The sequence below is a fragment of the Odocoileus virginianus genome, chromosome 5 (assembly GCF_023699985.2).
Source record: "Odocoileus virginianus isolate 20LAN1187 ecotype Illinois chromosome 5, Ovbor_1.2, whole genome shotgun sequence".
NCBI classification, from domain to species: domain Eukaryota; kingdom Metazoa; phylum Chordata; class Mammalia; order Artiodactyla; family Cervidae; genus Odocoileus; species Odocoileus virginianus.
The window spans coordinates 90,728,074-90,753,944 of NC_069678.1; the positions used below are offsets into that span (position 1 = coordinate 90,728,074).

The following is a 25,871-nucleotide window of genomic DNA, read 5'->3' on the forward strand; positions in this document are numbered from 1 at the left end:
TGATGAAAGTGAAAGAGGAGAGTGAAAAAGTTGGCTTAAAGCTCAACATTCAGAAAACGAAGATCATGGCATCGGGTCCCATCACTTCATTGCAAATAGATGGGGAAACAGTGGAAACAGTGGCTGACTTTGTTTTTGGGGGCTCCAAAATCACTGCAGATGATGACTGTAGCCATGAAATTAAAAGATCTTTGCTCCTTGAAAGAAAAGTTATGACCAACCTAGATAGCATATTAAAAAGCAGAGACATTACTCTGCCGACAAAGGTCCATCTAGTCCAGTAGTCATGTATGGATGTGAGAGTTGGACTATAAGGAAAGCTGTGCACCAAAGAATTGATGCTTTTGAACTGTGGTGTTGGAGAAGACTCTTGAGAGTCCCTTGGACTGCAAGGAGATCAAACCAGTTCATCCTAAAGGAAATCAGTCCTGAATATTCATTGTAAGGACTGATGATGAAGCTGAAACTCCAATACTTTGGCCACCTGATACAAAGAACTGACTCATTGGAAAAGACCCTGATGCTGGGTAAGATTGAGGGTAGCAGGAGAAGGGGATGACAGAGGATTAGATGGCTGGATGGCATCACCGACTGGATGGACATGAGTTTGAGCAAGCTCTGGAAGTTGGCGATGGACAGGGAAGCCTGGTGTGCTACAGTCCATGGGGTCGCAAAGAGTCAGACATGACAGAGTGATTGAACTGAACTGAACTGAGAGTTAAGAAAATTTATTACATTTACAAAACAAGAGCACTATGCTTTGAAGAAATTGAACAATAAGAGAACAAGAAGGAACTCAGACATTAAAAAAAACCCCATAATAGCTAATATTAGAAATTCAACAGAAAAGAAAGTTGAGGAAACAACTATGAAAGTAGAATTAAAAAATTATATCACAGCAGCTGAACCTTCTCCCTGAGAAATGAGGAAGGCCATATTAAGAAGAAATAGACTCTAATCAAAACTTTAGCAAGCTTCTTTGCAGAGATGGGAAAGTTGATCCTAAAATTCATATGGAAATGCAAGTGACTCAGAACAGCTGAAACCATAGCAAAAGTAAAAATGAAATTGGAGGACTCATACTGATTTCAAAAATTACCACAAATCTGTAGCAATCAATACAACATGGTACTGGCATAAGTACTGACATCAACCGAAAAAAAACTGTAAGTCCAGAAATAAACCTTCATGTTTACAGTACATTCATTTTGACAAAGATGCCAAGACAATTCAATGGGGAGAAAAAATAGTCTTTTCAGTAAATGGCGATGGGACAACTGATATCCACACACAAAAGAATGAAGTTGGATGCCCCCCCACTTCACTCTATATACAAAATTAACTCAAAATAGATCAAGCACCTAAAAGTAAGAGCTAAAATTATAAAATCCTTGAAGAAGACATAGCCATAAATCTTTATTACATTGGACTAGGGAATGGTTTCTTAAATAAAACGCATAAGCAACAAAAGAAATCTGATATCAGTAAAGTTAAAAATTCCATGAAGAACATAAAAATGCAATCCATAGAATGGATTAAAACTCTTACAAATAATAAATCTGATAGGGGTACTTGTAACTAGAATATATAAATAACTTTTACATCATAATAACAAAAAGACAAGCCAGTTAATGGACAATTGATCTGAATGGACAGTTCACCAAAGAAAATAAACAATTAACCAATAAGCAGATGAAAATATGCTCAACATCGTTAGCCATCAGGAAAACGCAAATTAAAACCACAATGAGATACAGCTCCACACTCACTAAGACAGCTATCATCAAAAAGAGAGATAATAATAAATGTATGAAGGATGAGAAGAATACAAAACTTTCATACACTGCTAGAGGGAATATAAAAATGATACCACCACTTTGGAAAACAATCTCAAGTCATTAAACATAGACCTTTCATATAATTTAGCAATGTCACTCTTAGGTATATACCAAAGAGAAATAAAAACCTATGTTCACAAAAGAACTTGTATCTGACTGCCCATAGCAGTCATTATAATCAAAAGTACCTTAAGTGATAAGTGGTAAATGAAATGTGGTATATCCATACAATGGATAAATAAAATGTTAATCTGTCCACCATATTATTTATAATAAAAGACAGTAATAAAATACTATTACATGTTATAACACAGATGAACCTTGAAAACATGCTAAATGAAAGAAGCCAGTCACAAAGGACCACATATTGTATGATTCTAGTTATAAAAAAATGTTTAGAATGTGCATATCTGTAGTGAAATAAAGTAGATTGGTAGTTGCTTAGGAGTTGGGAGGGTATATTGTATGGTATGTGAATTATATCTCAATAAAATTACTAAAAATTTTAAAAAGAAACCCATTCTGTGACAGCCACTTACAGGATATGCTCACTCTAGAGGAGAGAAAAAGGTCTAGAGAATCTCAGAAGAGGAAATCCCAGAAGGAATCTTTGCCATCCCTTCTGGCCACTAGTTACAAAAAAGTTATGTTCCTAGAGGTCAGATAACAAGCAGTCTGGTGGCTTCTGAGTCAGATAAGCTCAACTTAATGCCACAAAGGGTCTCTAGGACCCATAGGGAAAATTGCCTCTTCCTCTTGGGACCAGAAAAGAAGATGCCAAAGGGCAGAGAAATAGCTGCAAGGAAAGTGCTTTGAGGCCTACAGTCAAGGGGGAGAAATGAGAGACTTCACTCTGATGCCTGTGGAGCCAAGTGGGGCACAGTGGGAGGTGAGGGTGAAGATTCCGGCAAGAGCAGGCAGAGACAGAAAGGCTGCAAGGCTGATGTGTGCACAGCTGGGGACCTGGGCCAGACCTGGTCATAGGTGGAAGACCTAAGGTTGAGCCTGAGAGAGAGTGAGAGAGGGAGACTATCTCTATTGTCGCTAGGATCCTGAAGTTTCTGGATTAAACCCTGAACCACTTCTGGCTCCACAGCCTTAGTGCATGACCGGGGTGTTCATAGGTGAGCACAGTGACTGAGCATTGCTGACACTGCAGGAGGTCAGAGGAGCCCGACACAGGTCAGAGGGTGGCTACCCAGCAGGTGTAGCAAGTATTTTGGGGTGTGACACATTTACTGTATTACTCTTCTTGAGATGTCTCTGAATACAGCCCTTGTAATGACCTGTTTTTCTGTCTTAAATCCAGAGTTTGGTGTTGGAGCTGGAGATGGTTTTGTCATGATGCAAAGTTGGGCTCCTATCAGTCCGGTCGCCTGCTATGAACCATGTGACTTCTGTGTTGGCACCACTGTCCCCTCAATTTCCCCTTCAAGTCCACTCCCTCATCTGGCTACCAAAAGACAATTTATCTTCCCAATTTAAAATGCAATGCTCACAGAAGAGGGGATTCTGAAGTTTATTTCCCTAGAAGTGGTGGTACTGAGGGACTAGTAATGTCCTATATCTAGATCTGATTGATGTGTGCAAGCTATGTTCACTCTATAATAATTTATGATTATCTATATTACCTACATGTTATAATAAACTCATGATTCATGGACTTTTCTGATTACTGTCAATCTGCCATGCCAACACCCTATGAACGTCTACATGAGAGAAATAAACTCACATTTTGTTTAAGTCAGTTGTAGCCTTCCCTGGTGGCTCAGATGGTAAAGAATCTGCCCACAATGTGGGAGACCTGTGTTCGGTCCCTGGGTTGGGAAGACCCCTGGAGAAGGAAATGGCAACCCACTCCAGTATTCTTGCCTGGAGAACCCCATGGCAGAGGAGCCTCGGGGCCTACAGTCCATGGGGTCACATAGAATCAGATACAACTGAGTGACTAACACTTTCACTTTCAGACTTAAGTCAGTGTTCCCAAACTTCCAGAAAAGAGCTGGTGTAGACTGCATATTAACAAAACCCTTGCCTCTGATTCTTACCATTATAAACAAAAACTTCACAAGAAAGTAGGAAAAGTTTAAATCTAAAGGTCCACAATCCTTTACTTACAATTCTGAAATACAAAAGGCTCCAAAAATTGAAAGTTTTTTCACAATTCAGTTATAGAGGCATAATGACTTAACTTGAACTCTTTTAGCAACAAAATCTAACTAGAACTAATGGTGAAGCTTTTTAGTTTTTATTTAGCCCATTTAGTATGAAGTCATTTAATTTTTACTGAAAAAGTAATAATGTACTTGGTTACTAAAGTAAAAGTGGCTCAGTCATGTCCAACTCCATTAGGTTCTTCTGTCCACGGAATTCTTCAGGCAAGAATACTGGAGTGGGTTGCCATTCCCTTCTCCAGGGCATCTTCCTGACCCAGGGATTGAAACTGGGTCTCCTGCATTGCAGGCAGATTCTTTACTGTCTGAGCCACCAGTTCCTTTTAGTTTTTATTTATCCTATTTAGTATCAAGTCATTACGTTTTTACTGACAAAGTAATAACGTATTTGGTTATGAGGTGCTGCCAAATTTTAAAAAAATGGCAAAATAAAAATTCTACAGGATATATTGTACAATACAGGGAATATAGTCAATATTTTATTATAACTATGAAAGGAATATAAACTTTAAAGATTGAAGGGATTTCCCTGGTAGTTGGGTAGTTAAGACTCTTAGCTTCCACTGCAGGGAGTGCAGGTTCTGATCCCTGGTTGGGGGAACTAAGATTCCACATGATGCTGGGTGCAGCCAAAAAATTAAAACTTTGAGTCACTATATTGTAGACCTGAAACTTACATAAGACTAACTCAAAAAGAGTCACCCAGGTTTCAAATGGACTTCCTGGTATAAAAATGAAAAAAAGGAGTAATTTATAATAAATAGTAAATGTGTAAATTTCAATACTCTTGACTACATTTCAGCTTTAATGAAGTAGAAGTATGTTTAAGAAAAAGTTGTAGCTGATAGGCAACTCTCCAGTTCATAAGCATAGTGCAGGATGTGTAAGTGGGAAAAATTCTAAATAAAATAATTCCAGGTATGAAAAAAATACTTACTTACAAAAGAAAAAGATTAGCATTGAATTTCTCATCTGCATTACTAAGACAGAAACTAAAATCCAAGAGTGTTAGATACAGTCAAGGCATGATTTAACAGGGCCAATTGGTGACATTTTGGAAATACCGTACAAGGTGTGGTGGAGATAGCAAGACTTCTAATAAAATTCAGTCCCCTTTTCTTTGGGATTATAACTGTAGTGTGGAACATGACACTATTCCCCCCCTCCACCCTCAGTGCAGCTTTACATGGCCACGTGGACAAAGCTGTCTCTAACAGAATGTACTCAGATGTTATGTGCCATTTCGGAGCCCAGCAACTTAAGACCCCTATATGCCTACTCCACACTCTTAGGAAGATGTGCCTATACCCAGATTCAGTGATGGAGAAACAATTGGGAGAATGCTCTTTCTATAAATGATTGTGTGGAATCACTACTGCTAATGACCTGGAACACATGCGCTGAGCTGTGCCATGAGAGAAGGATAAACTTCAGTTTTATTTGACCAATTGCATTTTAGAGTTTCTTTGTTTATAGAAATTTAGTCTTTAACACGCAGAGTCAAAAATTTTATCATCGGGCTTCCCTGGTGCCTCAGCAGTAAAGAATCCATTTGTCAGTGCAGGAGACATGGGCTCTATCCCTGATCTGGAAAGATCCCACACGCCGTGGAGCAACCAAGCCTGTGTGCCACAACTACTGAGCCTGCGCTCTAGAGCCTGGGAGCGCCAGCTACTGAGCCCTGCAACTACTGACACCTGCATGCCATGCCCTGTGACAAGAGAAGCCTCTGCAATGGGAAGCCTGCATGCTACAACTAGAGAGTAGCCCCTGCTGGCCGCAACTAGAGAAAAGTCTGCGCAGCAATGAAGACCCAGCACAGCCAAAAATAAATAAAATATAAAAAATGTTTAAGATAAAAAAATTATCATCTTAATTTTGGGGGAAATAACTCAAAATACCTTCTCACTTCGAGGGGTACTTTTCACTCCCTCCACCCTCCAACAACCTTCCACATAAATCAAGTCTATGAAGATGAAACTCCTCTGGTGTGGTTCATTCAGTGCAGCTGCTCATATGCAACTTTTTCAGCCCAGAGACCTATGAACTAAAACGACCAGCTGTCTGTTTCCCCTATTTCTCGCCCTACACACTCAATACATCAGATGCTACAGAGACATAATGACTCCAGCAGACACTCCTGTGCAAAAGGAGGAAGAACAGAAAGCACATAACAGTCATTGATCCATAATAATTCACAACCTGGGCACCTGTTGTTAGATTCTCCTACTGTAAGGACAGGAAATATTCTGACTATTCTGTTTTCTGGGAATGGCTTCATAATTCATTTTTCAGATGTGTTTGCTCCTCCTCTCTGGGTTTGTGGCTTTGCCTCCTGAGAAAATTTCATTTTCCATAATAAATGGTCCACTTTGGCAGGTTAGTAGACTTTTCAACTTCTTTGTCCGCTGAAAGTTGGGAGTCCAGAGATCTTTTTCATTTCAAATTGTCATTACCCCTTATAGTCTAATATTTGTTTATTTATTTGGCTGTGCTAGGTCTTAGCTGAGGCATGAGGGATCTTCCATCTTCACTGTGCACATCGAATCTTTTAGCAGTAGTATGTGGGATCCAGTTTCCTGACCAGAGATTGAACCCAGGCTCACTGGGACATGGAGTCTTAGCCACTGGACCACCAGGGAAGTCTCTATGGGTGTTTTATGAGGTTTTGCTGGATTCATTCCATGCACCCCCAAAGCACATCCATACTTCCTTTTTTGGGGGTGTCATATTATTTATTAGAAATCCAGGGCATGTTTGGCAATTACATGAATCAACCAAAATATAGTACATCCAAGTTGCTGGATCTTTGATTTCACCATTGTTCACCACAAAATGTAACATAACCTGCAGAAATTTTTCTGAAGATAGAGGTCAAAAGCAGAAATGTGCACCTTCATGGGTGAGTCTGCCACCAGTCTGTCTTCATGTTTGTCTAACGACTTCAGGTAATGAGAGGTTCCCATGTGCGGTAACTAACACAGTTCTAGGACTTGATTTAAAACAAAATCAGCGCTTCTCACTATAAAACAGTCACGTGCAATATGTCAAGTGAAGCTTCTGTAATTTAATGACTTTGCTTATCAAAAGCAGCGCTGTGTTTCTCTAAAGATCTTCAGGGGGCGATCCTGAAAATACTCACACAGATACACATATACAGACACAGACACTCCTGGCTTCTATGTGGATATTAAACACAATTCTATTTTATTGCAATATGAATGGTTCAAATTTAATATTAAAAAAAAAGAATTACAGAGGATTCAAACCTATTAACTTGTTTTTTTAGAACAAGTTAGTAATGTTAGTAACTTCAAATTAGTAATGATGGTATCATGATGCTAAGGCACATTTTACAATTTTCTGCCCAACCCAGCAGACTTAGACTCTGACTCTGGCAACGTTAAAACCTCCCTTTACTTTGAATTAATGGTGTGAATACTGTGTTTCTCCTTCTGAAATCCGTGGTTTATATGAAGTTTATGCAAACATGAAAGAAAAGCTTGAAGAGGGAGAAGAAAAAAACAACGCTGATTCCTATTTGGATCAGTGAATGAGGTTAGGACTTTTCTCTAAGATGTTCTCAAATAATCTCTATTTTAACCACAACCAGGACCCTTCCCTGAACCTTGTTTTTAAAAAGAATTTAAAATGTATATTCGACTTCTATTTCCCAAATGAAACTGGAAACAAATGCAGGGTAGAATAATAAGAAAAGCTTAAATCAATTTGCACCTTTTTATTTACATCCCTCCTTCCTTAGAAACGTAACTGCCGTTTTTATGAACTTTGTTTTATGGATCTAATATTTAAGGACAGGTCTATCTTTTGGACTTCCCTGGTGGCTCAGAGGTTAAAGCGTCTGCCTCCAATGTGGGAGACCTGGGTTAGATCCCTGGGTCAGGAAGATCCCCTGGAGAAGGAAATGGCAACCCACTCCAGTATTCTTGCCTGGAGAATCCCATGGACAGAGGAGCCTGGGAAGCTACAGTCCACGGGGTCACAGAGTCAGACAGGACTGAGCGACTTCACTTTCACTTTCTATCTTTTACATCAGAGCAAAAAGGTGAGTGCACCTACAGACTCCCCCACCATACATCTCCGGCCAGGCTGGGCCCAGTTTCTTCCACCATCCTTAGGAACCTGCCCTCTCTTGAAGCCCAGGCTTGCTCATCCCTGGACTGAAGGCACGACCATATCACGTGGAACCTACAGCTCCTCTGGCCGCGCTGTCGCCTCAGGCCCAGAGCCAGGGTGTCCATGCGGCCCCAGGCTCGAGTTCACTGAGCCTCTCATCCCCACCCCACACCCACACTTCTTTCTGAGGCAGAACATTCATAAAGCTGGCCTGTGACAGTTGCTTTCACCACACTTTGGGTGTGTCAGATTGCCTTGAGACAACATCCTCACATTTCTCAGAAGCTCTTTTGTCAAATGAGTGAGAGGGTCAATGAGATAATATTTAACTCCTTATGAGTTCTTACAGCTGCATTCTTGAATTGATCTTGACCTTGAGGCCACATTCTACCTGTGATGTCCTTGATTCAATCTTTCTTCTGAGGCTGTTTCTTTTTTTAAAAAAAATCATTCATTATTTGTTTTTGGCTGTGCTGGGTCTTCATTGCTGTGCGGGCTTTCCTCTAGTTATAGAGAGCGGGGCTACTCTCTGGTTGCAGTGAGCGGGCTTCTTAGTGCAGTGGCTTCTCTTCTCGTGGAGCATGGGCTCTAAGACATGTGGACTTCAGCAGTTGTGGCTCCTGGGCTCTAGAGCACAAGCTCAGTAGTTGTGGCACGTGGGCTTAGTTGCTCCAAGTCATGTGGGATCTTCCCAGATCAGGGATTGAACCCATGTCCCCTGCATTGGCAGGTGGATTCGTTCCCACTGAGCCACCAGGGAAGCCCCACAATTTCTTATTTTGATGATATTTTACTAGCTGGAGAGACTGTCCTGGATCCTTTATATATTGTGCAATTTCTGCTTGAAAACAAAATTGCTCTTTCTTTAGCTTATTTCTCTTTTACAATACCTTATCAAAGATGGTTGAAATAAATCAACAGGCACCTTTAATATTCTTTCTGGAAATCTCCTGATCTTATAGATCCATAAGTTCATTAAGCACATTTTCTATCTTCTACGTTAGTACAAGCAGTAGTGCTGCCAAAAATTTTGCCACTACATGATATGGGTTAATCTTTTTCTAGCCTCTAAGTTTTAGCTTTGGCAGCACTCCATTTTTACATACTAATTTTGGAATAGCTATCTATTGCTAGATAACAAAGCTCCCCAAAACTTATTTACTTAAAACAAGAATCATTTACTTATTTGTGATTCTACAATTTTGGCTTAGTTGGGCAGTTCTTCTGCCTGGGCTCACCTATGAGGCTGAGCAGTCATCTAGCAAGGTAGAGGATCTAGAATGGTTCCACACAAAAGTATGGGGCCTTGGTGCTGACTCTCGGGCTACTCGCTGCATGATTTTTTTTTTTTATCATTCAGTAGTTTAACCTATATGACCTTGATACATTGTGGGAACATTCCAAGAAAGTAAAACAGAAGCTGAAAGGACTATGAAGCTTACACTTGGAAATTCACATAATATCAGTTCTGTAATATTCTATCAGTTCAGTATAATTCACGAGGCCCAACTCAGAAACAAGGGGTAGGGAGACAGATCCTTTTCCTGACGAGAAGAGTTGCAAAGAATTTAGCATATTTAATCTCCCACAAGTGACTGCAAAAATTCTAAAGCTACAAGCAACTCCTGTAGCTCAATTCCAGAAAAATAAATGACCCAATCAAAAAATGGGCCAAAAAACTAAACAGACATTTCTCCAAAGAAGACATACAGATGGCTAACAAACACATGAAAAGATGCTCAACATCACTCATTATCAGAGAAATGCAAATCAAAACCACAGTGAGGTACCATTACACGCCAGTCAGGATGGCTGCTATCCAAAAGTCTACAAGCAATAAATGCTGGAGAGGGTGTGGAGAAAAGGGAACCCTCTTACACTGTTGGTGGGAATGCAAACTAGTACAGCCACTATGGAGAACAGTGTGGAGATTTCTTAAAAAACTGGAAATAGAACTGCCATATGACCCAGCAATCCCACTTCTGGGCATATACACCGAGGAAACCAGATCTGAAAGAGAAACGTGCACCCCAATGTTTATTGCAGCACTGTTTATAATAGCCAGGACATGGAAGCAACCTAGATGCCCATCAGCAGACAAATGGATAAGGAAGCTATGGTACATATTCACCATGGAATATTACCCAGCCAATAAAAAGAATTCATTTGAATCAGTTCTAATGAAGCTGGATGAATGAAGTGGATGAAGCTGGAGCCCATTATACAGAGTGAAGTAAGCCAGAAAGATAAAGACGAATATAGTATACTAATGCATATATATGGAAGTTAGAAAGATGGTAACAATAACCTTATATGCAAAACAGAAGAAGAGACACAGATGTACAGAACAAACTTTTGGACTCTGCGGGAGAAGGCGAGGGTGGGATGTTTTGAGAGAACAGCATCAAAACATGTCTATTATCAAGGGTGAAATAGATCACCAGCCCAGGTTGGATGCATGAGACAAGTGCTCGGGGCTGGTGCACTGGGAAGACCCAGAGGGATGGGGTGGAGAGGGAGGTGGGAGGGGGGATCGGGATGGGGAATACATGTAAATCCATGGCTGATTCATGTCAATGTATGGCAAAAACCACTACAATATTGTAAAGTAATTAGCCTCCAACTAATAAAAATAAATGGGAAAAAAAAATCTAAAGCAAATATAGTACATAATGATTTTATTTTGAAAGCAACACAGCAGGAAGAAGATACACATGCCCAATGTCACTATTTCTATTTAACACATCACTAGAGGTTTTAGCCAGTGCAATAAGGCAATAAATGAAATAAATAAATATCATATGCTTGAAAAGGAAGAGCGAACTTTTCACTATTCTCTACATAGTTAGAATTTTAAAAGTTTAAATCTATAGATAAACTATTAGAATAAATAAAATAAATTTAGCAATGGTGCTGGCTTCAAGACCAACATACAAAAGTCAATTGTAGACATTTCTCTCCCTCTCTTTATATATATATATATATATATATATATATACACACACACACACACATATATATACTGGAAATAAACTATTAGAAAATGAAATTTTACCACTTAAAATAAAATATCAAAGACCTAGAAAAAAATCTTTTTTTTTTTTTTTTTTAGAAATAGCGTACTTTTTAATGTGGACCATTTTTAAAGTCTTTATTGAGTTTGTTACAATATTGTTTTTGTTTTATGCTTTGTTTTTTTGGCCATGATGCATCTGGGATCCTAGCTCCCCAACCAGGGAATGAACCTGCACCCCCTGCATTGGAAGGTGAAGTCTTAACCACTGGACCACCAGAGAAGTCCTGAAAAAATCTTAAAAAGATATGAGTTCTCTACACTTAAAAAGTATAAAACTATTGAAATTATATACATTTTAAAAAATGGAGAGATATACCATTTTCATGGACTGGAAGAGTCAACCCTATATAGTGCTATGTTAGACTCCTGGGCCTCCTGTTATAAAGTGCTACAATAAAAATTTACTGTCTCATAGTTCTGGAAGCTTAATATCTAAAATCAAGGTATCAGTGGAGCCATTTTCTCTCTGAAATCTGTATGGGAGAATCTTTCCTTGCCTCTAACAGCTTCCGGTGTTTATCACCAATCCCTGACTTTCCTTAGCTTGCAGCTACAGCACTTTAATCTCTGCCTCAGCTGTCAGCTGGTGTTCTTCCCTCATGTGTCTGTCTCTACATCTCCTTTTCATTTAAGGACAATAGTTACATTGGATTAAGGGCCAACTCTACTCCAATATGACTTCATCTTAAATAATTATATCTGCAACAACCCTATTTCCAAATAAGGTCACATCTGAGGGTTAGGACTTCAACATATCTTTTTGGGGGACACAATCCAACACAGTGAATAACAAATGCCAATTCTCCAAATAGGCCTACAGTTTTAGTGTAATCCTAAACAAAATCCTGACTTTAAAATGCATATAGATATGCAAAGGATCAAGAAGAGTCAAGACAGTCTTGAAGAATATAATGGGATGTCAAGGACCAAGAAGAGCCAAAACATTTTTGAAAACATAATGGGATGAAGGATTTTTACTGCTAGATATCAACTTTCAGTGGATCTTCCCAGGTGGCTCAAGTGGTAAAGAATCTGCCTGCCAATGTAGGAGATGCAAGAGAGTTGGGTTCAATCCCTTGGTTGGGAAGATGCCCTGGAGTAGGAAATAGCAATCTAGTCCAGTATTCTTGCCTAGAAAATTCCATGGACAGAGGAGCCTGGTGAGCTATAGTCCATGGGGCTGCAAAGAGTTGGAAATAATGGAGCACATACATCAAGATTTGTTATACAGTTATTATAGAAATTAAGACAGAATCATATTTCTACAAAAAAAGACAAAAAGAACAGATTACATAGTCTTCAAATAAACTAACACATTTATAGACAACTTATATATGTAAAGGTAATGATAAAGAACAGTGGGGGAAAGGACAGACCTTTAAAAAATAGCACTTAATCAGTTTAATATTCACATCGAAAAAAATGAAACCTGACTTATCTTACACCCATACACAAAACTCAACTGAAGATGGACTGTAGATCTAATGAGAAAGGCAAATTAATGATAATTCTATAAATTAGTCAGAACCTTTGGTAGGAAAAAATTTTTTGACAGGACACAAGAAACACTTAAACATTAATGTCTTTTATATACATCAAAGTGAAGTGAAAGTCACTCAGTTGTGTCTGACTCTTTGTGACCCCATGGACTATACAGTCTGTGGAATTCTCCAGGCCAGAATACTGGAGTGGGTAGCCTTTCCCTTCTCCAGGGGATCTTCCCAACCCAGGGATTGAACGCGCAAGTCTCTCACATTGCAGGTGGATTCTTCACCAGCTGAGCCACCAGGGAAGTCCATGTTCATCAAAGGACACCAATAATAAAGTACAAAGGCTGGCAACAGAGTGGGAGAAGATAGCTGCAACACACACATTCAACAAGGAACTCATATCCATAAGAAAATAGCAGACAATCCAATACAAAAATGAGTAAGACACATGAACAGGCACTTCATAAAAGAGGCTATCCAGATATCAAAAAACAGGAAAATGGGTTCAGTCTCATTAGAAATCTGGGAAATCCAAATTAAAATCACAATAAGATACCACTATCCCCACCAAAATGTTTAAAATTTAAAAGGTGTACAGTAGGGTCAGGGAAGTCTGGTATGCTGCAGTCCATGGGGTTTTGAAGATTCAGAGATGACTCAGTGACTGAACAACAACAGTAACAGTAGTAATTATCTTCAGGGATGTGGGGTGACTGAAATTCTCGTAAATGGCTGGTGGGAGTACAAATCGAAACAACCATTTTCTAAAGTTGTTTGAGGACCTCCCAAAGCAGGGTGCCCAGGTTCAATGGAAAGTAGATCTTGCATGTCACAGCTTAAGATGCTTCATGTGGTACAACTAATACGTGTGTCCAACTCTTTGCGACCCCATACACTGTAGCCCACCAAGACCTAGGGCAACCAAATAAATAAATTAAATTAAATCTTAAAAAATAAATTTGAAACTATTTGTTTATCTTTCATATAAACAAAACAAGCAATTTCACTGCTACGTATAAACCTAGCATATGTGTCACAAGAGACAAGAATGTTCACAGCAGTATTATTTCTAATAGCCAAAAATTGGAAATAACTCAAATGGCCATCAGTAGTAGACGGTTAAATTGTATCACATTCATAAAATGGAGTATTATACAGCAGTAAAAATGAATAAATGACAGCCTCACAAATCATAGCTGTATCTTCAAAACAATGTTGAATGCAAAAGTACCAAATCTTGACTTCGAACAAGTTCATTAATCTCTTCATTTACAGCTCCCAGAGAAACATTTGTACCATTGGAGTCGTGGTTAGGAAGAAGTGGAAAGATTCATATCAAGTGTTTACCAAACACTTGGCTTAATAAATATTAGCTATTACTTATCCAATTTATTGAATAAATATTCAGTTCAGTTCAGTCGCTCAGTCGTGTCCGACTCTTTGCGACTCCATGAACCCCAGCACGCCAGGCCTCCCACCAACTCCCAGAGTTTACCCAAACTCATGTCCATTGAGTCGGAATAAATATTAGCTATTACTTATTCAATTCAACTTCTCTTAGTAGGTCACCTTTCCGGAAATAAGAATGGCGCAGAGCACTTACAGTGTCATCTTACGCCCCTTACGTTCTCCCCCAAATCCCTTCCTCTAGCTTCTCATTACTGGGTCTCTGTGTCTTTAAGAAGTCAACCATAATGAGGAGAGAGAATGCTGGGAAATCTGCTCAGCTCAGATCTGAAGCATGATGGGAAAGGGCGACGGGGGCGGGGCGGCAACCAGGGCTGCACACGCGCAGTTGTATGGTTGTTGCGTTGCAATGTTAAGTGCAGAAGTATTCCAGTAAGAGAAAGTAATCATTGTCCCGGGGTGGGGCCCCCAGGTTCTATCCCCGCTTCCTGGAGCGACGAGGGTTTCCCAGGAGCGACGAGGGCAGCAGAAGGTGAGCGCGGTCGATTGCAGCGGGAGGGGCCGTATGGGGCGGGGCGGTGGCCGCGCCACGTGATAAGGCGGGCGCAGGGCGGAAGCAGCGCAGTCTGGCTGGGTGGCTGAAAGGTTGGGGTTTCGCCGGAGAGATGGGCTGACAGGCATATGCGGGTCGCGTTCCCTCCATCAGATGCAGCGTTGCAGTGTTTGTACTCAGTGACAGGCGTGGGAGTTACTGGTGGGGGACGAGATTTGGGGAGCGAATAAGACATGAGCGCTCATCGATTGTTATAACTGTGGCAAGTGGGCATATAAATTCTCATCTCTCGCACTGGCTTTTAAGCCTGGCGTTGACCATTTCCATGCCTGGCTTGACTGTTTGGATCAAGACAACTTCGCAGAGTTTTCGTTTGCTTCAGGTGTACTACGTCCTGTTTAGTATGTTGACTCCTAGGGGAAGGGAAGTCTGCTGAATCTTGTTTACAAGAAGACGATTGGGCAATGGAGCTCAGAGGGGCTACTTTCTGGGCATGGACCCCATGAGACCATGAAAGGTGTAGGTGGACCATTTTAAGGGCATACCAGTTCATTTGGTGGCATCTTGAGCTTAGAGCTTGTTGTAAGGCCAGAGATGCGGCCCCTGTGGAGACCTCCAGTGAAGGCTGAATTAGAGGTGGGGGTGGGGAGCTTGCTGTGCCCCACTTTGAGGCATCTAAGCTGGAGGTGTGTTTCAAGTACTAATTCTCATGGTTTCAGAAACTGTATTTCTAGGTCCTTTCTTCCAAGAGCTTGGTAACTTCCTCCCCCGTCTTGGTCTTCTAGTCTCAGTTCCAAAGTAACTTTCAACGTACAAAAAATCAAGAGTGCTTGTCTTTAAAGATATCAGGGAAGTGGGAACTATTGTTCTAAGACTTTTTTTTTCTTTTTTTTTTTTTTAATGTGAAGGCAGCTACTGAAGGAGCAGAAGGCAGGAAGGAGTATAGTCATGGCCTCAGAAGAGTTGTTTTTTCAAATGCTTAGCCCTAAAACCTTGCGCTTAACACAGAGCTTTTGATACAGATAAACGTGAAGGAGAAAAAAAAACCCACAAGAATAAGCTTGAGTACCAATCCTTTATGTTGTGTTTTAGGAATCCAGCTATCTACCACCAAGACGAAATCTAGTAACTTTAGACTGAGGATTCCCTTTACTTAAAAAATTAGGATGAAAGAACCTTTGGATGGTGAATGTGGCAAAGCACTGGCACCACAGCAAGCCCTTCTGGACAAAATTAAAGAAGAACCTGACAATGCTCAAGTAAGCATTTCAGCTTTCATTTAAAAATGTTGTTTTAAGTTTCTTTTCTTCTATCTGTTGAATTCAAATTTTTAGCTAAGTTTCAGCCTTGTAACCCAAATTGATTCCCCCCCCCCCATTAGATGGGTAAATTACCTCTTATGTTCCTTGAATGAAAAAAGATCTTGATAACACTTTCTTTTTGTGAAAGTAATTTGTATTACCGTTATCCCATTATTTGGTACCTTTACAAAGAATTCTCAAGTATTTGTGGTCTACTCTATGCCAGGCTTTGGAAATCCAGCAGTGAGCAAGGTCAGTTTAATCTCTTCCCTTGGGTCGTCCATTTCTCCATCAGCCTAGAAGGACGTTGCGGTTGAGCCGCCGAGAAGGAGAACTACCATGTCCACTGCTCTGGCAAAACCTCAGATGCGTGGCCTCCTGGCCAAACATCTGCGATTTCATATTGTTGGAGCATTCATGGTCTCCCTGGGGTTTGCAACTTTCTATAAGTTTGCTGTGGCTGAACGAAGAAAGAAGGCATATGCAGATTTCTACAGGAATTATGATTCCATGAAAGATTTTGAGGAGATGAGGAAGGCTGGTATTTTTCAGAGTGCAAAGTGATTTGGAATATAAAGGATTTCTTGGGTTGAGTTCCATGGAAGTTTGTCACTTTCCTGTGTTCCTGAACTATGAAACTATGACTGTCTGGGGTGAGAAAGTCTCTCAATAAATAAACAATTAACAAATACTGTGAAAAAAAAAAATCTCTTCCCTCGTAGAGCTTGCCAGTTAGTAGAGGAAATGGACATTACACAAGTAATTGATCACATTGTATAAATATATATAATTACAAACTATGACAAATGCTGTGGAAAAAAGGCCTAAAATGGGGAATCTGGCCTAATTTTGATTGGCGGGTGTGGGCTGGAGGAGGATTTGTAAGCTGAATTTTGCAGAATGAATTGACTAGGCAAAGGCATGGAGGATAGTGTTCCAGGCAGAGTGATCTGCATATAGGAAAGCTCTGATTTGGGAAGATGCATGCTTCTTTTGAAGAACTGCAAGACCAGTGGGCCTGGAACCTAAAAACTGAAAATGGTGATGACTATGATAATGGTGATCATAATGACAATACTAATAGTGGTATTGATATATCAATATGTAAAGTATATCATAATAACATGACACTATAAATACTAACTTGTTAAAACTTACATGTGCCTAGACTGTGATGAGCACTACTCTTACAGCCTTATCATTATCCCCATTTTTGAGATGAAGAAACCAAAGTACACAGAGATCAAGCAGTTTACCACAGATCATCGCTCCTAAATGGCAAAAACTGAATTCAAATCCAGGTATCAGACTTCAGAGCCTGTGCTATCCTGCCTCTAGGATGAGGCACTGTAAGTAATTTGAGGCCAGATTGTGCAGGACTTTGTTACAAATTTTGGTCTTATGTTGGTCTTATCATTAGAACTTTGTGAAGCCATTGTAGGCTATTACTCGGTAGAACAAGATAAACCATGTTTGGAAAGATTGTATGGCTACCCTTTAGGGACCCAGATTAGAAATCTGTGGAGATCAATGTGGAGAGACCAGCTAGGTGTTTTGGCAAAAGGTGATTTTTTTCCATCTTGGACAGTTCCTTTGCTGTATACTCCAGTTACTGGCTTTATTGTGTAAGCAAACCAATAATACTGAAAATATAAATAATAATGATAATTTTTTATTTCTTGTATTATCTCAAAGGGCAGTATCATTCCAGGACAGGGATGTCAAATAATTTGTTCATCAACTCCGTGCCTTCCTAAAGGGTTGTACTGTGAAGTGTTCTAAGGGAGTGTCTGCAGGATGTGGGGTGGGGGATGGTGGTATCTGTGACACTTATTTTCCCTCCAGATAGTAGTTCTTCGTCTTCCTTTGCCAAAAGTAACCATTTGTTTGCCAAGTTTTGTGGATTCTACCTTTTAAGAGTTTTCCACTCTTCCTCTCTGTTTCATTATTTCTCATCTGGACTTTTATAACACTGAGTTTCTTATTAAACATCATCTCTTCAGTCACATTCATGAAAATCCTGTGTAGTGATACCATGGTACTCTCTCTTTTTCTCTCTTTTTTGAGTAACAAGAGCCAAGTTTTTAATTAAATCATTTCTTCTATTAATATTAGAAGTACCCCTCCATTGACATCCTTTGCTTGAGACTCTTTGCTATAGTCCATAACCATCACACAACTGCAACTATTGTTTTACAGGGTTTTTTCCCCTTCTTTTGTCAGTTTTACAGAGGCCTACCCGTTCTTCCCTGTGGCTCAGATGGTAAAGTGTCTGCCTACAGTGCAGGAGACCTGGGTTCGATCCCTGGTTTGGGAAGATCCTCTGGAGAAGGAAATGGCAACCCACTCCAGTACTCTTGCCTGGAAAATCCCATGAACGGAGGAGCCTGTTGGGCTACAGTCCATGGGGTCAGTGACTTCACTTCACTTCACCCTTTCTTCTGGTTTTTTGTTATCATTGTCCTTAATTAGGTTGATTTGTCATTCATCACAAGGGCCTTCATCAACTTGAGATAAGCTCCTCAGAGTTAGATTCAAACACAACAAGATGGGCTTCAAACACAAAAAGATGTCTAAGGCTTTGGTAGCTTCGAAATCCCCCATGCCAGGCCATCCTGGGTAAGGGTGGCCTTCAGCAGCTCTTGTAAAGCAGCGTTAATGTCCATTACACCTCCAGCAGGAATGCCTTCTCCACCAAGGCGCGGTGGGGTGTAGCTATGGGGCCATGGCAGTGGGTGGAGCCGAATCTTGAATGCACCTAAACCTCTGCCTCTCATGTGACTCCACAGCCATAGGGAAAGAGCTCCATGGTACTCTTTACAAATTTGATGGCATTGCTCTCTTTAAAGATCTTGTCTCCTCATGTGGGACAGAACGTCAACTTTCTCCTGTTACATCCAAACTATCCATATTTAGGCTCTGTTTCCCTCTTCACTAGTGTCACTCAGCCTTCCCACCTTTTCTAATCTATGATCCTGCAAACTGTTCGCATTTCACAAAAAGGTATATTCTGTTAATGTTTGTTTCCTTGCCTTTGCCCATGCCATTTCTTCTGCCTTTGTATCCTAAACTGGATAACTTGGCAGAAAGTTTCTCCTCTTTTAAGATAATAATTTAACTGTCTTGTCGCTTAGAATTAGCCAGTCTCTCCTTTTGCTTTAAATTGTGTGTAGTGCTTTCACTTTTATTATGGCATCTACAGCTCAGTGCGTTTTCTTTTCAGAGTCTGGTCTTATTTGGCCTCAGCTTCTGGCACAATGACTGCACATGCTCAGTAATTAAAATAAAAGAGCCTATGTTTCACAGATGAGGAAACTGAGCATGAAGGAATAAGTGACTTGTCAAGGTCTCATGGCAAAGCTGGCATACAAAACCAGTTCTTAAAAATTCCAAATCCAGTATTTCTTTCATTGTACCTTGCCTGTAGTCTAAAAATTTAAGAAATATTGAACTATGACTTAATTGAGTATTCTTTCTGAATATAAAAATTGTGGTAAAGAAAATCCCACTGACAGCTTACAATGTAAATTTAAGCGGATGGGGGCTTATTCAGTTCTCTTTGGTTTACATTAATGCTTGAAGGTGAATGGGCTATAATTTTTCATGATTGTTGGCTATGATGGAAAAGCCAATTGAACAAATAGTGTGTGCTCCTTTTCATGTTTGCATGTTGGAAAATAGGAGAGAAGAAACTGAAAAAGTTGGAATACTTTCTGATATACTAGGAGTCTGCCCTGGATACTAAAGCTATATGAATTGTCATTCAGTCATTCAGTGAGCTTTTATTCCTGCTTATATGACCTACAGCACTTGTTGAACACTGTTGTAAGCAGTTTACACATGACACTCACAAATCCTGTGAGTTAAGTATGTTATTACTGTTTCACACACAAGGAAACAAGAGACACAGATAAAACGTAACACAACCTAGTAAATCCATGAGCTAGCATTTGAACCCAAGTGGTCTGTTTCAAGAGCCCAAATCCTTAACTAGGATGTTAAGCTGTGTTAGTTATTTTGTTTTCGGAGGAGCTACAGAGATGAAAAGATAGGGCCTCTGCTCTCAAGTGAATTGATAACATGAAGGGGAGTAAAGGTATGGAAATGGGAGAGGTAGTTATCTGTGGGTGACTGTGCCCTGCCAAAAGGTGTGCTGACTGTGTCTTACCCATTCTCATTTAAACTCTACAGAGGAGGGAAGTATCCTTACCCCGTTTAAAAAGGAGGGAACTGAAGGAGGGACAGGTTTGGTAACTTACTAAACTCAAAGGAAGCATCAGAGTTAGAATGGGAACTTAGCTTGGACTGACTTCAGACATGTGTTCTTCCTGTGGCTTTGTGCTCCCTCTGTAAGATACAGATACAGAATCCGTAGAGATATTCTGTACAGATACTGATTCAGGATATGATATAATTACCATAATTTTAAATATTGTGTAAGGTGCATGGGGAGCATAGGGAAAGGATACCTTATGTCTGTCTAGGGAGAAGAGGAAGGTTTCACAGGGCGGGTATTGATTATAACAGTTATAATCAGTTGATTAAAACCTTATAGCAGTTGATTAAAACCTTCAGACAGAGAAGAGAGCGTGGGCCAAGTCATTGAGGGGTGAGAGAATGTGATCTGTTCAGTGGTTGGGTATTTCAACAGTAAAGGGGGAGAAGAGAATAAATTTTAGATATTTAGATAGAATTGATCTGACTTAGAGATAGTATATGAGGTATGAGGGTAAGGAGGATCCAGGAAAACTCAGAGGTTTCTGGCTTCAGTAAGTTCAGTTTGTGATGATACTATTTACTGAGGGGCTAGGAAGAGGATTTAAGAGGAAGTAGTAAGTGTAGTTGGAGATCTGTTGTATTCAAGGGGCTCTGGGGCATTCAAGTGATAATTTTGCCCTGGGAGGCACTTGCCATATGAATGTGGTATTTAGAGATTAGAGAGTTATCTGTATGTAGGTATTGTGTTGCCAGTTAAAAACAGAATGTTCAGTTACATTTGACTATCTAATGAACAATGAATATTTTTTCATGTAAGTGTTGGTGGAGCTAGTGGTAAAGAGCCTGCTTGCCAATATCGGTAGACGGTAGACGAAAGAGATGTGGTTTTGATCCATGGGTTGGGAAGAACCCCTGGAGAAGAGCATGGCAACCCACTCCAGTATTCTTGCCTGGAAAATCCCGTGGACACGGGAGCCTGACGGGCTCCCATACTGTTGCAAAGAGTTGGACGTGACTGCAGTGACTTAGCACGTGTGTTGCGTGCGGTATTTGGGACTTACACTAAAAAATTATTTCTTGTTTATTTGAAATTTAAATCTAACTGGTTTTATATTTTTATTTGCTATATTTGGTCACCCTGTATAGGTGATGGTTGGTCATGAACTTGGATGAGATTGTTCAGGGAACAAAAATAGAGAAAAGAGTAGACCTCAGGATAGAGCGCTAGGAACTGGATTGATTTAATGCTTCAAAATGGCTTCAAGTAATCCCCCAAGCAGCAGCCTTGTTATTACCTGGGAACCTGTTAGAGATGTTTATTCTTGGGCCATGCTCCAGACCTGCTAAATAAGAAATTCTGAGGCTGAAACCCCAAAATCTATGTCTTAACGAGACTTTGAAGGGTTTCCAGTGCCACTGAATTTGGAACCATTGACTTTGTTGATGCTTAGTTGCTAAGTCGTGTCCAACTCTTTTGTGACCCCTTGGACTGTAGCCCACCAAGCTTCTCTGTCCATGGGATTTCCCAAGCAAGAATACCGGAGTGGGTTGCCATTTCCTTCTCCAGAGGATCTTCCTGACCTAGGGATTGAACCTGTGCCTCCTGCATTGGCAGGCAGATTCTTTACCACTGAACCACCTGGGGAACCCACCATTTACTTGGGGTGAGTGTAAGATGAATGAAGGATACTAAGAAATAGTAATGATGAATTGAAATAACATAATCAGAAAGCAACCAATAGAATTATTGGTGATGTCAGATGTTTCTGAGAGACCAAGAAAGATAAAACCTAAAACTGTTTATTGAATTACGCAATTTGAGATAATTGGCTATCTTTCAGTTGAAGCAACAGCCTGATTGCATTGTGTTCAGGAGGGAATCAAAGTGAAGTAGAGAAAGAATGAATACTTTTTCTCTTAAGTTTGGTTGTAAAGAGAGAGAGAAGAGAGGGCAGTAGTTCCCTACGGAATTAGGTTCCTTATAAGCTGAAGGTAAGAAACCAAGATGGAAATTGTGAAAGGAACAAAGGCAGGAATGACTGAGACTCCTTGAGGATCATCATATTTGGTACCCATGCTGAACTCTTGTTGAACTCTGTAACGTAAAATTGCTGAATAGTTGCTGAGTTGCCGCAAGGAAAGAATAGTGCTAAGAACTGAACTATTTCTGGAGTAAGGAAACCATACCTTTCTCCAGTAACAGATGAGATGTGCTCGATAACCCAATCAAATGTACAGAACAAGATTTATCCTCCAGTCCAAATTCTTAGTCAACAGCTTGTGTAAGCCTGCTTGAACTTCCTCCTTTTCCCCGTAAAATCCCCTATCCCTTCTCCTCCACTCGGACACTATTCTGGGTTCCTCCAGAATCTGTGATCCCTGAATTGCAGTACTAAGAACCCATATAGACTACCTTTTGGCCTCTTAGTTCATGCTGCTTTCATACACAAAGATACAAAAAAGATAGCATGAAGTGCTGTAAGAAGGGGGAGGGAAAGGGACTCTGAACACAGGTATTGTTTTGGCCATGGCTGAGAAGGTTGCCTTTTCCTGTAAGGTTCAAGGACGGTTTGCCAATCCACGTATAGGCATGGTGGAGGAGGGAATCAGGATGCTGAGGGAATTCTTACTTAACTGCTTCTATTTTCTTGGTGAAATAGAAACATTACTGAGTCAGAAATATATGGGATTTGAACTTATGAGTGATGGAGGTGTGGAACAGTTACTTTGTGAAGTAAGAGAAACTGACTAGGGAAGTGTAGCAGGCATATTAGAAAAATATTAAGAGATTGAGTTGATGATAGACAATCTTTTATTGAGTCTTTAGTGTTCTTTTTGGTTAAGTTGAAGGCAGTCTATATATGTACTTTTAACTTCTCCTTTTTTACAAGTGCCAATAAATATTGTTATTTAAGTGTAATGTTTAAGAATGTCCACTTCGAATTGCCAGGTGGTTCAGTGGTAAAAGACTCCGCCTGCCAGTGCAGGAGATCACGGAGATGTGGGTTCAGTCCCTCGGTTGGGAAGATCCCCTAGAGGAAGAAATGGCAACATCCTCCAGTATTCTTGCCTGGAAAATTCCACGGACAGAGGAGCCTGGTGGGCTACAGCCCGTGGGGTTGCAAAGAGTTGGACACGACTGAGTGACTGAGCACGCACGCATACTTTGAATTGAATGAATTTGGATTCATTCATCCAACAAATATTTATTCGGTGTTATAATTCTGAAAATAATAAGAGCTAGCATTCTGATCATGAGTCATATTTAACTTTTGGCTAACTGTAAGGCATCATGCTACGTACTTTATTTGTATTAAATCATATATCCCATAAATTTAGTCCAGTGGGTTAGGTTATACTATCTTTTTAGATAAGGAAATTGGAACTGAAAAAGATTAAATAACTTGTTCTTAAATACTAGGATTGCTAGCGTTCTGTCATTTCTGCGGTGCACCCTTTCCTTCTCTTCCTTTCTTAGAGCCTGGGGGTTGTGGACAGCTCTTGTATCCCAGCTGATTGCTTGAGTGGCCTGGCAGGGGAGTGGGCCACGAGCATGCGGAGGGCACTGTGGACTGGAGAGAGATACACAGCATGGTTGAAGATGGAGAGCCCGCAGGGGTGGTCAAGGCCGAGCCTGATCCAGTGGAGTACACCCGGTGGGAGCGGCTTCCCCACCGCCTGCCCTGGAGGCAGTGACATTTATATCCACAGGAAGACTGGCTTTATGGTCCAGCTGGCCTGCTGCCGGAACCTGCTAGGCTGAGGGGCTGGGAGTCAGAATGCCTGCACTGAGACCTACATCCACCACTTGGGCCTGCCTGTCAACTGTGCCATTCACATTGCCCCACAGCTGCAGGCTGGCAGCTTCAGGTCTTTGCACAAGGCTGCCAGTACCTCCGACCAGGGACGGACACAGGAGAGCCGCTGCTCCAGATCCGCAACAACTCAGCCATCCATATCCATGTCTTCAGGGTCACACTCAAGAAATTGAAATGAGGCTGGCTCACCTACCTGCCTACAGCTAGGCTCAGATGTGGCTCTTCTTATATTGATTGCTGTCATGGACCTTCTACCAGAGCCATGTAGGAAAAAGCCTGTCCCCTTGCAGCCCAGAGAACTCTGAACTGAGAAGGCAAATAGTGTCTTTTGTTGGGCCCAAACAGTAGGTTTTCCTGAATCTTTGTGGTCTGTAACCATCGTCCTACACAATAAAAAGTTTCGGGTTGTGTTGGGGCCTGGCCACCCCGCTGCAAAAATGAACCAGGATCACACTTGTTTCTGTCTGCTGTCAGATCCCATAGTCTTCTCTGTTGTGTTATGTGACTGCTGGGTGTTCAATGTACAGAAGTGGGAAAACATAGGATCCCTGCCTATAGTGGACATGTTCCTTTCAGTCTGGTGTGGGAGGAAGGGGGATGTTAGACATTAAACAGATTATCACCCAAATAAATATGAAATGATGTATTATGACAAGTGCTGTGAGTGAAAGGAGATGGGAGAGCCTACACCAGGGAAACTTAATTTCAATTGGGGAACCAGGGTTTGAATTCATTATTGTAATTATGGTATATTGTATTTGTACGTTTATGAGGGAGAGAGCATGGGTTTTGAAACAGACGTAGATTTGATTCCCATTTGTGCACTTGGTATTTGTGTGACCTTGCACAAGTTGATGAACGTCTCTAAACCTCACTTTTCTCATCCATAGAGAAGGTTCAGTAGGTCTTACATTATAGGCAGTAGCTTGTTTGGTACCAAGGAAAGTGGTAAATTAATGCAGTGGTTTTTAATCTTTGGCATTTAATATTCCAGAGAAATGCCAAAGTAACTTTGGGAACTGATATATCAGTTATTTTGCTAAGTAAGGGAGATTAAAAATACAGTTAGCACGTATTATCACCATTGTTTCTAAAAAGTAAGACTATTTTTAAAAAAGCTTTTTATTTTGAAATAGGCTATTTTAACATCCCCTCCCTCCCCCCAAATGTAGGATAATTCATATCTCAGAATAAATGGCAGTCTTTTTTTAAGGGAGATTTGTGTATTTAAATTTTTCCCCATGATTATATATTATTTTAAAGCATTTTGAAGAATATATTAAAGATAAATCTGATTTAGGCTGTGATGACTTTGTATATAATGAGCAGATTGCATTGAAACACGTATCTTTTCTGCCATTAACAGGTGTGACAGCTTGCAGATCTGTTGGATAAAATTAGTAATTTGATCCAAACTCTAAATCACTCAGATTTAATTTCATTTATTGCTCCCTTAAAAGTGTAACCTAAAAGAAAAGTAGTGCTCAGCATTGAAATAGCTGTGTATAGCAAGATTACATTAAACATTTTTTTTCAATTGGAGGATAATAGCCTTACAATATTCTGTTGGTTTCTGCCATATAGCAACATGAATAGCCACAGGTATACGTATGTCCCCTCCCTCCCAAGATTACATTTGGTAAGTAAATGTAAGTATCATAAAAGATTCTCCAGTTACAAAATCCTTTTGTAAAGATTAAATCAGTCTAATAACTTGTACATTTTGACTTTTAAGGCATCTGTGAAGGTGACTAGGATTATAAGGTAGAAGAGATAAATATGACAGTTATTTTTTTTTGTTTGAATTTCTAGTTTACTCAGGTACTCACACTATATTGTTTCTCTCTCTTTTTCTTTAA

General features: G+C 40.3%; 1 protein-coding gene, 1 long non-coding RNA gene and 1 pseudogene across 9 annotated transcripts in view; 2 read left to right on the forward strand and 1 right to left on the reverse strand.

Annotated features, from left to right (window-relative positions):
* Positions 1–12,519: 12,519 nt before the first annotated feature.
* On the reverse strand, positions 12,520–14,547 carry LOC139035287 (uncharacterized). The gene is made up of 2 exons (XR_011487958.1): positions 14,319–14,547; positions 12,520–13,627 (listed from the first exon to the last, which is right to left on the reverse strand). It is a non-coding gene; the product is annotated as an uncharacterized lncRNA (long non-coding RNA).
* The window catches only part of ZMYM6 (zinc finger MYM-type containing 6), a 45,134-nt gene continuing 33,742 nt past the window's right edge, over positions 14,480–25,871 (forward strand). Inside the window, exons 1-2 of one of the 8 annotated variants that reach the window (XM_020908637.2) lie at positions 14,480–14,654; positions 15,768–15,934. In XM_020908637.2, coding sequence (XP_020764296.2) covers positions 15,842–15,934 — 93 coding nt within the window. In that variant the 5' untranslated portion in view covers positions 14,480–14,654; positions 15,768–15,841. Of the gene's footprint in view, positions 14,655–14,733; positions 15,935–25,871 lie in introns of those variants that run through there. The other 7 variants (XM_070468418.1, XM_020908633.2, XM_020908634.2 and 4 more) reach the window with 7 other exon arrangements.
* LOC139035286 (ribonuclease P protein subunit p20-like) lies at positions 16,686–25,863 on the forward strand (annotated as a pseudogene).